Genomic DNA, 16,622 nt, shown 5'->3' on the forward strand with positions numbered 1-16,622 from the left:
GTCCATCAACCGACTCTTGGAAGACCTTTCGAACATCGTCAAGAAAATCCTTTTTTAGCCTTTTAAAGATGGCCTCAACCTTGGCCGTGAGTTCAACGTCCTCACTCGTACTTCCGTCATTGGTGTCGTGTCCATTTCTCATCTTCATTCTATTAAACGAAGTAGATTAAGCAACAAAACGAAAGGACTTAACACATATGTATATACATATACACCACACTACCCCATCTTGCTCAACAATCGTCGTACATCGCTTGTTTGACACGATTTGAACCCGTAACAATGGTAGCTAATCATTGTTACGCGATCACGTCGCATTAATTCGCTAGTACAACATCTATCTCGCTTGATGATTGCTAAAACAACACAAAACGGTTAGTGCAAGATTAAATCACAAAAACACTACGTTCCGACCCAAAGTCCTACAAGTCCCGCATAACACGCACACACAATAAAGTCTAAGTCTAGGCACCTATCTCAAGTCGCCTAAATCTCTTAGACCATGCTCTGATACCACTTGTAACGACCCGACTTCACTTTACCAAAAACGCACCCCCAAAAAAAAATTGATGCAGCACATCTGGACGGCGTCCAGTTTGCCTTCCAGCTGCTGTCCTCGGGGTCCAACTTACATGAGCGAAAATCCCGCTTCCCGACACTTTTAAACGAAAGCCCTTTCACAACATAATACAATATAGTAAACTAAGAGGTTTTCAACATCAAAACAAGTTTTACAGCACCGGGCCCACATCGGCCCGAATTACGCATTTCGTTCAAAAATACAAGTTTCGACCATTAGAGTTTAAGTTCCAAACTACATCTAGAGCATGGTGTTTGGGGTTAAACTACCCAATCTTGGCCGAACTTCCAAAAGCTACTCAAAAGCATCCCCTATCAAAATAAGCGGGAGACCACTAATCCAAACGAATACCTTTTCCTTTGTCTGCGCCCGAGCCTAAAAAGGTAAACAACGAGAGGGTAAGCTAACGCTTAGTGAATGCAATAATTACACATACATATATATAATCCATCTATTTGCAATCACATCCATCAAATACCTCATACGAACTTGTAACTCAATTAGCATGTCATCGTACCCAAAACGCTTAACAAGTCGTATATTATCACAAAACCGCATTAGCATATACTCAACACAATGTATATATATATAAACAATATGCTAAACAGTCAACAATCTCAATATGGTTAACCATAAACGCTATGGTGCTACCGGCTCGTGGTTCACACCATACACAATTGAGTCATACTCTTTTATAGTGCTACCGGCTCGTAGTTCACACTCGATGCTACCGGCTCGTGGTTCACATCTTATTTTATAGTGCTACTGGCTCGTGGTTCACACTTGATGCTACCGGCTCGTGGTTCACATCTAGTTTATAGTGCTACCGGCTCGTGGTTCACATCTTATCGCACACATGTTATGGCACTACCGGCTCGATGGTTCATACCATAACACCCACAAATAAACACATCATATACACATACGTATAATTACTCCACTCGCCTTAAGGTCTTTTGCGAAAGATAACCGATCTTGCAACTTCAATGTAACGTACCTATTACATTCAGCACATAATCAATCACGACTCAAATTGGTCAACCAACTTACTCCCCATTTTAGTGCCATTTTAACCAAAGTGCAATTCCGACCCATTTGCGCCCTTAACCCTAATATTTGGGTCAACACCAACAAAACCCTAACGCTAGCCAAATATGGTCTTAAACTCTTTGTAATCACAAGTTTTAGTGTGTTCTAGTACACATTTAACAACCTAGGTCGCCCAAGACCCATTCGACCCATTTCGAGGTCAACACGCCCATTTGGGTCACCCACAACCCAAATGACACCCACTAACATCAACTACAAATGTGCTAGCGATTTATTTAGCCTTTAAGACCCATTTACACACTTTAAATTTTCAAAACCCTAGGTTAGTCATCTTTTGGGTCTTCATGACCCAAACTTACCCAAAACCCCCAAATCACTAACAAGTGAGTTTTAAGTGCAACTCTAACCCAAACCCTAACCCTTAACACAATTTAAGTAAAGAAATTAGGTTTTATAACTTACCAATACAATCCCCACGTAGCTAGCAACTAGATGAAAAACTTTAGAACTCGCACTAAGACCCGATTCAACCTCTTTCTTCCTTTAATGGAGCTCTCTCACTTTAGAACCTTCTCTCTCTAGGATTTAATGGAAGATGATAAAGTAGATGGAAAAGGAGTAATGAGGCTCACCAAAACTGATCTAGGGCCTTAAAGTCATCCACAAAGTGAAATTACCAAACTACCCCTTTTTAAATAACAAAATACCAATTCTGGCTCGCCAGGCCATCTGGACGGCGTCCAGATTTCTGGACGGCATCTAGCCCTTCAAAATGGGACGGCATCCCACCATATTGGACGGCGTCTAACACAACTGATAAACACTGGATCTTACATTTGTCTATCCCCCACCTCGCTCCAACAAATTAGAGACCTACACTTTCTACCGTAAAGTGCCTCGAACGGTGCCTCCCCAATACTCGAGTTGTAACTGTTGTTGTAGGAAAATTTTGCTAACGGTAAGTGTCGATCCCAACCATTTCCAAAATCAATAACACATGCTCGTAGCATGTCTTCAAGGGTCTGTATCGTCCTTTCACTCTGTCCATCAGTTTGTGGATGATAGGCAGTACTCATATCTAAACGAGTCCCCAATGCTTTTTGTAACGTCTGCCAAAATCTTGAAACAAATCTGCCTTCCCTATCAGAGATAATAGAGACTGGTATTCCATGTCTGGAGATGACTTCTTTCAAGTATAGTCGTGCCAACTTCTCTATTTTATCATCTTCCCTCATTGATAGAAAGTGTGCTGACTTGGTAAGATGATCGAATATTATCCAAATTGTATCATAACCTCTTGTAGTCCTTGGAAATTTAGTAATGAAATCCATAGTAATGTTTTCCTATTTCCATTTCGGGATTTCTGGTTGTTGAAGTAGACCTGATGGTTTCTGATGTTCAGCTTTAACTTTAGAACAAGTCAAGCATTCTCCTACATATGTATCAATATCGGCTTCCATATGCGACCACTAAAAGTGTTTCTTGAGATCTCGGTACATCTTTCCCGCACCGGGATGTATTGAATATCTGGTTTTTTGTGCTTCCCTAAGTACCATTTCTCTCACATCTCCAAACTTTGGTACCCAAATTCTTTCATCCCTATACCGGGTTCCATCTTCCCGAATATTAAGATGTTTCTCTGATCCTTTGGGTATTTCATTCTTCAAATTCCCTTCTTTCAAAACTCCTTGTTGCGCCTCCTTTATTCGAGTAGTAAGGTTAGAATGAATAATTATATTCATAGCTTTTACTCGAATAGGTTGTAGTGACCCGAACTTTTCCATGTTTATATATATATTAAATGAAATTGTTATTTACATGATTAAGTGTTTCAAACATGTTAAGCAATCAAACTTTTTAAGACTTGATTAATTGAAATAGGTTTCATATAGACATTTGACCACCTAAGTTGACCGGTGATTCACAAACGTTAAAACTTGTAAAAACTATATGATGACATATATATGGTTATATATATAGTTAATATGATTTTATGATAAGTAAGTATCTCATTAGGTATTTTAACAATGAGTTATATACATAAAAATGAGACTATTAAATTAAGAAACTCGAAAACGATATATATAACGATTATCGTTATAACAACGTCTTACTAAGTACATATGAATCATATTAAGATATTGATACACTTGGTTAATTATGTTAAATAATAAGTAAATATATCATTAAGTGTATTAACAATGAACTACATATGTAAAAATAAGACTACTAACTTAATGATTTTGAAACGAGACATATATGTAACGATTATCGTTGTAACGACATTTAACTGTATATATATCATACTAAGATATATTATATATCATAATATCATGATAATGTAACAATTTAACATCTCTTTAGATATAATAAACAATGGGTCAATAACATTTAACAAGACCGTTAACCTAAAGGTTTCAAAACAACATATACAAGTAACGAGTAACGATGACTTAATGACTCAGTTAAAATGTATTTACATGTAGTGTTTTAATATTTATTCATACACTTTTGAAAGACTTCAAGACACTTATCAAAATACTTCTACTTAACAAAAATGCTTACAATTACATCCTCGTTCAGTTTCATCAACAATTCTACTCGTATGCACCCGTATTCGTACTCGTACAATACACAGCTTTTAGATGTATGTACTATTAGTATATACACTCCAATGATCAGCTCTTAGCAGCCCATGTGAGTCACCTAACACATGTGGGAACCATCATTTGGCAACTAGCATGAAATATCTCATAAAATTACAAAAATATGAGTAATCATTCATGACTTATTTACATGTAAACAAAATTACACATCCTTTATATCTAATCCATATACCAACGACCAAAAACACCTACAAAAACTTTCATTCTTCATTTTTCTTCATCTAATTGATCTCTCTCAAGTTCTATCTTCAAGTTCTAAGTGTTCTTCATAAATTCTATAAGTTCTAGTTTCATAAAATCAAAGATACTTCCAAGTTTGCTAGCTTACTTCCAATCTTGTAAAGTGATCATCCAACCTCAAGAAATCTTTCTTATTTACAGTAAGATATCTTTCTAATACAAGGTAATACTCATATTCAAACTTTGATTCAATTTCTATAACTATAACAATCTTATTTCGAGTGAAAATCTTACTTGAACTGTTTTCGTGTCATGATTCTGCTTCAAGAACTTTCAAGCCATCCAAGGATCCTTTGAAGCTAGATCTATTTTTCTCATTTCCAGTAGCTTTATCCAGAAAACCTGAGGTAGTAATGATTTTCATAACATCATTCGATTCATATATATAAAACTACCTTATTCGAAGGTTTAAACGTGTAATCACTAGAACATAGTTTAGTTAATTCTAAACTTGTTCGCAAACAAAAGTTAATCCTTCTAACTTGACTTTTAAAATCAACTAAACACATGTTCTATATCTATATGATATGCTAACTTAATGATTTAAAACCTGGAAACACGAAAAACACCGTAAAACCGGATTTACGCCGTCGTAGTAACACGGCTGTTTTGGGTTAGTTAGTTAAAAACTATGATAAACTTTGATTTAAAAGTTGTTCTTCTGGGAAAATTATTTTTCTTATGAACATGAAACTATATCTAAAAATCATGGTTAAACTCAAAGTGGAAGTATGTTTTCTAAAATGGTCATCTAGACGTCGTTTTTTCGACTGAAATGACTACCTTTACAAAAACAACTTGTAACTTATATTTTCGACTATAAACCTATAATTTTTCTGTTTAGATTCATAAAATAGAGTTCAATATGAAACCATAGCAATTTGATTCACTCAAAACGGATTTAAAACGAAGAAATTATGGGTAAAACAAGATTGGATATTTTTTTGATTGTTGTAGCTACGGGAAATATTGTAACAATTCTATACAAATCATAACCTAGCTAACTTATATTGTATTATACATGTATTCTAATATATTATGTAATCTTGGGATACTATAGACACGTATGCAAATGTTTTGACATATCATATCGACCCATGTATATATATTATTTGGAACAAACATAGACACTCTATATGCAGTAATGCGCATCAAACAATTAAAACAACGATTACAATTAATACGTACGCGTATAGACTTGAGCAATTGACAACATAACTATGAAACTTTATAAAAATCAGATTTTTAAGAATTAGGGTTCATGCAAATATACCTTTGATCGCTAAATTAAATACACCAACGCGTAGAGGAGATCGGGAATTACAACTTTCGTGTTCAGGGTTTTATCAAAAAGTGAAAATTGAAGGTGATAGTATGGTGGTGGTGGTCGACGATTTTGGGGAGGGAGGAGGGATCGACTGGACTAATTTTTGTAAGGGTTTAATTAGTTTAGGTTAATCACAAGTATTTATATATAGCCCTAAAATAGATAAATACACATAAGTCCCTCAACTAATACACATTGTCTATTTTTCAAATATGCAAAGCTTTAATCACAGAAGTTTCCACATTTTATCATATAAGGTTATTTTCATGCAAGTGCTGTATAAAACTACATTTACACTAATTTTAGCATATCTCGGGCTATACATAAGCAAACGACATGATATTCTAGTCTAACTTGAGTGTTTTTAAATTATATTTCCAGTGGTATAAGTCTCACATGCCAATTCATTGTCTATCAATACCAGATTTCTGATCAAGCAACAAAAATACAACGATAATTCAAATCGACATAACTTAATCATACGGAAACGAAATCAAGCGATTCCAAAGCCTAAACTCAATAGTTTTTCGCAAGGAATCTAATTATAACATCATAATTAACATTTGAAAAACTTAATTTTTCTGATCAAACAAATACAAATTCGTTTTTAAACCCTAGCGCATCAAACAATTAAAACAACGATTACAATTAACACGTATGCGTATAGACTTGAGCAATTGACAACATAACTATGAAACTTTATAAAAATCAGATTTTTAAGAATTAGGGTTCATGCAAATATACCTTTGATCGCTAAATTAAATACACCAACGCGTAGAGGAGATCGGGAATTACAACTTTCGTGTTCAGGGTTTTATCAAAAAGTGAAAATTGAAGGTGATAGTATGGTGGTGGTGGTCGACGGTTTTGGGGAGGGAGGAGGGATCGACTGGAGTAATTTTTGTGAGGGTTTAATTAGTTTAGGTTAATCACAAGTATTTATATATAGCCCTAAAATAGATAAATACACATAAGTCCCTCAACTAATCCAACATTTAACAAAATAAAGGGAAGGGGGAGGGGGTCGGCCGATGGGCCCCATGGGATGGGTTCCCGGGCTCTCGTTTTGCAAAAACGCGTAATCGTAGTCCGTTTTAAGTGTCGTTTTGTCGTACCAAAGGCCCGGAACGCTAACCCGATCGTTAAACGCAACCAATTGTCTAATTTATTAAAAACCCAATAAATTAAATATTTTAAAATGTTAATAATTAATAAAATTAATTATTAAAATAAACCCGAGCGTTTCGTTGTTCAAAAAAGCTATTATCATAATCGTACTGTTTTTATCGTATTTAATTATTCGAAATATTCATTTGAATTAATATCAACCCATATCAAATATTAAAACCCTCCGAAGATCAAGTACGCATTTAATACACGTAAACGCATAAAAGTTAAATAATCGCCGTTAAATAAACTAACGGAAGGTTAACGAAAGTAACGGAAAAATCAGGGTTGTTACAATACATGTCTCAATAAAAAGTTTATAATGTAGACTTTTATGACAAAGTTAAGTATATCAAGGTAGTTCATTTATTCTGATCAAGTTAAGTACATCAATATATTTGTAAAAACAACGACAAGTTTCTTAGTCGAAATTCGGTGTTCCACGGGTCATTAAACTAAATGACTTTAGCATTTACATTCTCTTAATACATAAAATATATTATTAAACTGTTTCGTTTAAACAAAATTCGTGATTTCACGGGTCATTTCACTAGTGTATTTTTATATTGTAATACTGTAAAAAGTATATAGTACGGAGTAATTGATAGTAGCTGACATATCAATCAATATTTCAATAATAAAAGTCGTACTTGCTCCATCTATAAAACCCGACAACCGTTTGAGGTATTTTCATCACACGAACAAGAAACTACAAATTACTCATATTTTTAATATGAAGATTGAATTTTTCTTTGCTCTTTTCCTAGCTACAACTTTGATACATAGTAAGTTAATTCTTATAAGTTTATTTATAGCATACATGCATGCAGTGGCGGATACAGGAAAATTTTTCACCGAGGGCGAAATTTTTTCTAAAACGTAGGAATTTTTTTTTTTGGCAAAATATAGAGTTTTTTGACCAAAATTTGGAGGTTTTTGGGCAAAATACGAATGTTTTGGGGCAAAATATGAAGGGTTTGGGGCAAAAAAAAATTTCACCGAGGGCAAAATCGAAAAACTGAAAAAATTTGCACTAAAATTTCGAAATCCACCGGGGGCGGGCGCCCCCTCCCTTATACACCGGATCCGCCTCTGCATGCATGCATCATATATACGTAACGAATTCGTTCATTATTACTAAAGATTCTATAACATAAATTAATTCAATATTGCAGATGTTAGATCAGCAGTTTTCACGATCAAAAACAATTGCGGTTTTTCAATAGCACCAGCCTTTCAAACTAGCTCGGGGAACCAAGTAACAACAGGGTTCGAACTAGGACAGGGAGCCTCAAACACTGTTGACGTATCTGCAACATGGTCAGGTCGAGTTTGGGCTAGACGCGGATGCTCAAATGATGGTGGAAAGTTTAGTTGTGCAAGTGGAGATTGTGGTTCGGGTCAAGTAACTTGCAACGGTAATGGTGGAGCCCCACCCGTAACCTTAGCCGAATTCACCATACCTGGTTCAAGTTCAACAGATTTTTACGATGTTAGTAACGTTGATGGATTCAATCTACCTTTATCTATCACTCCATCAGGTGCTGGTTGTCCATCAACTGATTGTTCGGCTGATATTAACGCTCAATGTCCATCTAATCTTGCGGTAAAAGATGGATCGGGTGCAACGATTGGATGTAAAAGCGCGTGTCTCGCAACTAACAGTGATCAAGATTGTTGCAGGGGTGCTTATGGAACATCTGAAACATGTCCACCATCAGATACTTCAAAGTTTTTTAAGGGACTTTGTCCTAAGGCATACAGTTATGCTTTTGATGATAGTTCAAGCACTTTTACTTGTGCTACTGGTGGTAATTATGACATTACATTTTGTCCATGAGTTGATAATTGTAATGAAGATCGAATACTGCAGTAAGAATAATGATTGTATGAATAATGAATGATATATCATATCTACTGCAGTAGATATAAATGTATGAATGTATGAATAAAGAATAATGAATAATGAATTATAATGTTAAATTATCTACTTGTTATAAGTTATTGTTACTCCGTATTATGTTAGTAAATTAGTTCTGGATAATGTTATGTTACAAAACCTACCTTTATAGATTCATACGAACGATGCTAGCTTTAATTAACAATTTCTATTATGGGTTTGGATTTACTAATGAAGAAAATAACATTAATAAGAACATGATGACAAACTAAACAAAGCTTAAATAATGATATCCTTTACCAACAATACAGGTCTTTTACTCGTTATATACAAGCACTGCACCGCAATACTACTTTTGAGTGATGCTATTTATGTCGTAGAGTTAACTAGACATATCTGTATAAAAAGTTCATAAACGTATGTGTATGGATCATATATAAAGATGTCACCCCAAATTATTACTTATGTTTATAAGTCTGAAAACGATTTTTAATCACTTAAATTCAGATATTATTCCCCATATATATATATATATATATATATATATATATATATATATATATATATAATGGGGAATTAACCAATCGGGGGGAAGCGAGGGGAAGCAAAAAAAAAAAAAATTCGTTTTTTTGGAATATTTTTTTCCGGCATCAAGATCAAACGAAAATAAGAAGATTTAGAAGAGACACTTCGTGATGAATGTTATTATTTAGGCGGGAAAACGATCGACAAAAATAACATTCAATATAATATTGTTCGTGAAGAATATGAACGTTTTTTTTTCTTCATGTTTTGTGAAGTAAAATTTAGCCCGATTTAGAGTTTAGGGTTTAGACCCAAAACACCAAACCCTAAACCCTAAACCCTAAACTCTAAACCCTAAACTCTAAACCGTTCGTGTTAAAAACTCAATCTAAATCCTAAATCTAAACCCTAAACCCTAAATTTCTAAACCCTAATATCTAAACCCTATAAACCCTAATATCTAAATCCCAATAGCTAAAACCTCAACATACGCTCGAAAAACACGATAATCGTTATATATTACTTCTTCGAGCGTTATCCCGTCAAACTAAAAACATTTATCACAAAATGTCTCTACTAAATGTTCATATTTTCATCCAATCCATAATGTTTGTGAACAAAGTTGTTTCAAAAATGAAAAAAAAAATAATTTGCTTCCCCCCGCTTCCCCCCGATTGGTTACTTCCCTCTTGATCCTACCAATATATATATATATATATATATATATATATATATATATATATATATATATATATATATATATATATATATATATATATATATATATATATATATATATATATATATATATATATATATTAATTAAATTAATGATATCAGCTTAAGGGTTTAGATTTTTTTTCTTTTTGCTATTGATTTTTTCTTAACAAAGGAATTAATCTAATAATAATATCATCATTGTGTATATATATATATATATATATATATATATATATATATATATACACAATGATGATATTATTATTAGATTAATTCCTTTGTTAAGAAAAAATCAATAGCAAAAAGAAAAAAAATCTAAACCCTTAAGCTGATATCATTAATTTAATTAATTTTTAATTAATAACAATTAATCTTAATTATCATATACACTTAATTAATTACAATTAAAAGTAAAATGATAATAACGAAAAATAAATGAAAACCATAAAAGAGATATAACTTAAACAAATTCGCCTAATAACATGTATTTAAACACAATTATTCTTTTTCTAAATTTAAAAAATTTCCTCCATCATATTATTTAATTAAAACGTCAAAACAATTATCACCTACCTTCATATTAATGGTTTAACATTCTCTCTTTCAAAAATCAAACTGATTGCTTAACTATTATATTCCTCAAATTCCATGTATGAATTTTGTATTGTATTTTAATCGTATTCGATTCTTAATCTCCTTATTATGCCTACTTTAGTATAATTTTTTACTATTTATTGTTCTATTATTTAATTGTGTTCTATTATTAAATGACAAGTATTATGTATTTTTGTTGTTAGGTATGTATATAAATCTGATAATTCTAAATCGTATTAACAATAACAAATTTGTCCCTAAACGTTATAATGAAATCAAAGTTTGCTGAGATTAATCATGATCATAATTAAAAATTTTATAATGAAATCAAAGTTTGCTCAAATTAATCATGATCTTTATAATTAAAGACATAAATTGTTATGTATTTAAAATAAAAGCACCAGAATTATGTTGTTGTACAAATATTTATAAAGTTAATTTACGAAAATGTATATATATTTTTATTTACAATTCGTGTAAGCATCAAGGATTTTATAAATAGACTTGTATTAAGAATACTGAATCATTTTATTCGATAAAATTGTTATCTTTTTATGTTGTTAGTTATGTATTTTAGTTGTGTTCGATTAGGAATCTTCTAATCAAGTCTTCGTTAGTACAAAGAAAAAATTGGTCTTACTATTGATATCTTTTAATGTTGTTAGTTATGTATTTTAGAAATTATTATAATATAATTAGCATTTAAATTGTTAACTGTTACCATCGTTAAATTGTGATACTAAAGTTTTGGCAATAAATATATAATTATTATAGTTATACATTATTTTTAGATGTATAAACGTATTTATTATAATCATTCTATTCTACATTCTACATACATACATACATACATACATACATACATACATACATACATACATACATACATACATACATACATACATACATACATACATACATACATACATATATATATATTATAATAATAACAAAAGCAATATTGGCAAAGCATATTACGTTTTATAGTTTATCTTTGATTATTTCTTTTCATATGTTATGGGCAAAATACTTGTGGTACGCTTTCGTTGTCATTATTTGCTATATTCATTTTATAAACTATAATAATTTGGTTATCAAGTTGTTTAGTCAGAATCCGTGGTTTCACGGGTTATTAAACTATATGACTTTAGCATTTACATTCACTTAATACCTAAAACATATTATTAAACTGTTTCGTTTAAAAAACCCCGTGATTTCACGGGTCATTTCACTAGTATATATATATATATATATATATATATATATATATATATATATATATATATATATATATATATATATATATATATATATATATATATAGGATCAATGAGGAAGTAATCAATTGAGGGGAAGCGGGGGGAAGCAATTTTTTTTTTCTTTTCGATTTTTGAAAAAACTTTGTTCATGAACATTATAGATTTGATGAAAATATGAACATTTAAAAAAGAAACTTTGTGATAAATGTTTTAATTTTGACGGAAAAACGCTCGAAGAAATAGTATATAAGAATTATCGTATTTTTCGAGCGTATTTAGAGGGTTTAGAAATCGGGGTTTAGATATTAGAGTTTAGAAATTTAGGGTTTAGGGTTTATATTTAGGGTTTACATTTAGGATTTAGATTGAGTTTTTAACACGAAGAGTTTGGAGTTTAGGGTTTAGGGTTTATGGTTTAGGGTTTAATGTTTTGGATTTATAGACTAAACCCAAAACACTAAACCATAAACACTAAACTCTAAATCGGGCTAAATTTTGACAAAAAGTACTTCATAAAACATGGGGGAAAAACGTACGAAGATTAACATTCTTCACGATCAATATTTATTTTTGTCGATCATTTTCCTGCCTAAATAATAGTAACATACATCACGAAGTGTCTTTTTTTAAATATTCATATTTTCGTGTGATCTTGATGTCTGAAAAAAATCGAAAAAACCAAAATTTAAAACAAAAAAATTACTTCACTCACTTTCCCCCGCTTCCCTCCAATTGGTTACTTCCCCTTGATCCTATATATATATATATATATATATATATATATATATATATATATAGTTTAAATCAAGAAGGAAGCACTTTTTTGGGGGAAATAATATTTTCCCCTTTTTTTGAATTTTTTTTTTCAAGTATTATGATCACATGAAAATATAATATGTAAAAAAGACACTTTGTAATAAATGTTATTATTTTGGACGAGAAAACGCTCGAAGAAATAAATGATAACATTCATTGCAATGAATGTTTTGTTTCTGAGTTATTTTAAGGGGTTAGAAATTAGGGTTTAAAAATTAAGGTTTAGAAATTAGGGGTTAACAATTAGGGTTTAGTTATTAGGGTTTAGAATTTAGGGTTTTGGGTTGAGAAATTAGGGTTATGTGTTTAAAAATTAGGGTTTAGATTGAAGTTTTAACACGAACGGTTCAGAGTTTAGAGTTTTGATTTTTGGGTTTTGGGATTAAACCTTAAATCCTAAACTTTAAATTGGCTAAATTTCGAAAAAAACATTTCACACGAGACGAAAACAAAATGATACAAATAAACTCTAATTAAAACATTACTCACAATGAATGTTATCATTTATTTCTTCGAGCGATTTTCCGTCAAAATAATAACATTCGTCACAAAGTGTCTTTTTTAAATGTTCATATTTTCATGTGATATATATATATATATATATATATATATATATATATATATATATATATATATATATATATATATATATATATGGTCATCAACAAGAGGGAAGTACTTTTTTGGGGGAAGTAATTTTTTTAAAAGAATTTTCAAAAAAAAAACAAAAATTACTTCCCTCCAAAAAAGTGTTCTTGATGATGACTATATATATATATATATATATATATAGTGCCCCGAACTTTTTCATGTTTATATATATTAAATGAAATTGTTATTTACATGATTAAGTGTTTCTAACATGTTAAGCAATCAAACTTGTTAAGACTTGATTAATTGACACAGGTTTTATATAGACAATTGACCATCCAAGTTGACCGGTGATTCACGAACGTTAAAACTTGTAAAAACTATATGATGTCATATATATGGATATATATATATATATATATATAATTAACATGGTATTATGATAAGTAAACATATCATTAAGTATATTAACAATGAACTACATATGTAAAAACAAGACTACTAATTTAATAATTTCGAAACGAGACATATATGTAACGATTATCGTTGTAACGACATTTAATGTATATATATCATATTAAGATATATTAATACATCATATATGATATCATGATAATGTAATAATTTAACATCTCATTTGATATAATAAACAATGGGTTAACAACATTTAACAAGATCGTTAACCTAAAGGTTTCAAAACAACACTTACATATAACGACTAACGATGATTTAACGACTCAGTTAAAATGTATATACATGTAGTGTTTTAATATGTATTCATACACTTTTGAAAGACTTCAAGACACTTATCAAAATACTTCTACTTAACAAAAATGCTTACAATTACATCCTCGTTCAGTTTCATCAACAATTCTACTCGTATGCACCTGTATTCGTACTCGTACAATACATAGCTTTTAGATGTATGTACTATTGATATATACACTCCAATGATCAGCTCTTAGCAGCCCATGTGAGTCACCTAACACATGTGGGAACCATCATTTGGCAACTAGCATGAAATATCTCATAAAATTACAAAAATATTAGTAATCATTCATGACTTATTTACAAGTAAACAAAATTACACATCCTTTATATCTAATCCATATACCAATGACCAAAAACACCTAAAAACACTTTCATTCTTCAATTTTCTTCATCTAATTGATCTCTCTCAAGTTCTAAGTGTTCTTCATAAATTCTATAATTTTTAGTTTCATAAAATCAAGAATACTTCCAAGTTTGCTAGCTTACTTCCAATCTTGTAAAGTGATCATCCAACCTCAAGAAATCTTTCTAATTTATAGTTAGATATCTTTATAATACAAGGTAATACTCATATTCAAACTTTGATTCAATTTCTATAACTATAATAATCTTATTTCGAGTGGAAATCTTACTTGAACTTGTTTTCATGTCATGATTCTGCTTCAAGAACTTTCAAGCCATCCAAGGATCCTTTAAAGCTAGATCTATTTTTTCATTTTCATTAGGTTTACCTACTAAAATTAAGGTAGTAATGATGTTCATAACATCATTCGATTCATACATATAAAACTATCTTATTCGAAGATTTAAACTTGTAATCACTAGAACATAGTTTAGTTAATTCTAAACTTTTTCACAAATAAAGTTAATCCTTCTAACTTGACTTTAAAATCAACTAAACACATGTTCTATATCTATATGATATGCTAACTTAATGATTTAAAACCTGGAAACTGAAATGTCCCGTTCTTATTGATTAAAAATGTTCCATATTAATTGATTTCGTTGCGAGGTTTTGACCTCTGTATGAGACGTTTTTCAAATACTGCATTCATTTTAAAACAAACCATAACCTTTATTTCATCAATAAAGGTTTAAAAAGCTTTACGTAGATTATCAAATAATGATAATCTAAAATATCCTGTTTACACACGACCATTACATAATGGTTTACAATACAAATATATTACAACAAAATAAGTTTCTTGAATGCAGTTTTTACACAATATCATACAAGCATGGACTCCAAATCTCATCCTTATTTAAGTATGCGACAGCGGAAGCTCTTAATAATCACCTGAGAATAATCATGCTTAAAACGTCAACAAAAATGTTGGTGAGTTATAGGTTTAACCTATATATATCAAATCATAATAATAGACCACAAGATTTCATATTTCAATACACATCCCATACATAGAGATAAAAATCATTCATATGGTGAACACCTGGTAACCGACATTAACAAGATGCATATATAAAAATATCCCCATCATTCCGGGACACCCTTCGGATATGATATAAATTTCGAAGTACTAAAGCATCCGGTACTTTGGATGGGGTTTGTTAGGCCCAATAGATCTATCTTTAGGATTCGCGTCAATTAGGGTGTCTGTTTCCTAATTCTTAGATTACCAGACTTAATAAAAAGGGGCATATTCGATTTCGATAATTCAACCATAGAATGTAGTTTCACGTACTTGTGTCTATTTTGTAAATCATTTATAAAACCTGCATGTATTCTCATCCCAAAAATATTAGATTTTAAAAGTGAGACTATAACTCACTTTCACAGATTTTTACTTCGTCGGGAAGTAAGACTTGGCCACTGGTTGATTCACGAACCTATAACAATATATACATATATATCAAAGTATGTTCAAAATATATTTACAACACTTTTAATATATTTTGATGTTTTAAGTTTATTAAGTCAGCTGTCCTCGTTAGTAACCTACAACTAGTTGTCCACAGTTAGATGTACAGAAATAAATCGATAAATATTATCTTGAATCAATCCACGACCCAGTGTATACGTATCTCAGTATTGATCACAACTCAAACTATATATATTTTGGAATCAACATCAACCCTGTATAGCTAACTCCAACATTCACATATAGAGTGTCTATGATTGTTTCGAAATATATATAGATGTGTCGACATGATAGGTCGAAACATTGTATACATGTCTATGGTATCTCAAGATTACATAATATACAATACAAGTTGATTAAGTTATGGTTGGAATAGATTTGTTACCAATTTTCACGTAGCTAAAATGAGAAAAATTATCCAATCTTGTTTTACCCATAACTTCTTCATTTTAAATCCTTTTTGAGTGAATCAAATTGCTATGGTTTCATATTGAACTCTATTTTATGAATCTAAACAGAAAAAGTATAGGTTTATAGTC

At 30.9% G+C, this 16,622-nt stretch overlaps 1 protein-coding gene across 1 annotated transcript; it reads left to right on the forward strand.

Annotated features, from left to right (window-relative positions):
* The first annotated feature begins 7,669 nt into the window (after positions 1-7,669).
* LOC139866029 (thaumatin-like protein 1) lies at positions 7,670-8,998 on the forward strand. The gene is made up of 2 exons (XM_071854157.1): positions 7,670-7,815; positions 8,206-8,998. Exons 1-2 carry the CDS (start codon positions 7,764-7,766, stop codon positions 8,868-8,870), a joined length of 717 nt encoding a protein of 238 aa, XP_071710258.1. The 5' UTR covers positions 7,670-7,763; the 3' UTR covers positions 8,871-8,998.
* Positions 8,999-16,622: the final 7,624 nt, after the last annotated feature.

Source organism: Rutidosis leptorrhynchoides, chromosome 9 (assembly GCF_046630445.1).
Source record: "Rutidosis leptorrhynchoides isolate AG116_Rl617_1_P2 chromosome 9, CSIRO_AGI_Rlap_v1, whole genome shotgun sequence".
Classification (NCBI taxonomy): Eukaryota; Viridiplantae; Streptophyta; class Magnoliopsida; order Asterales; family Asteraceae; genus Rutidosis; species Rutidosis leptorrhynchoides.

Excerpts from the sequence above, each read along its gene's own strand:
- LOC139866029 (XM_071854157.1), top strand. The coding sequence starts at position 7,764 with ATGAAGATTGAATTTTTCTTTGCTCTTTTCCTAGCTACAACTTTGATA. Across the intron at positions 7,816-8,205 it reads AGCTACAACTTTGATACATA|ATGTTAGATCAGCAGTTTTC; the intron begins GTAAGTTAATTC and ends TCAATATTGCAG.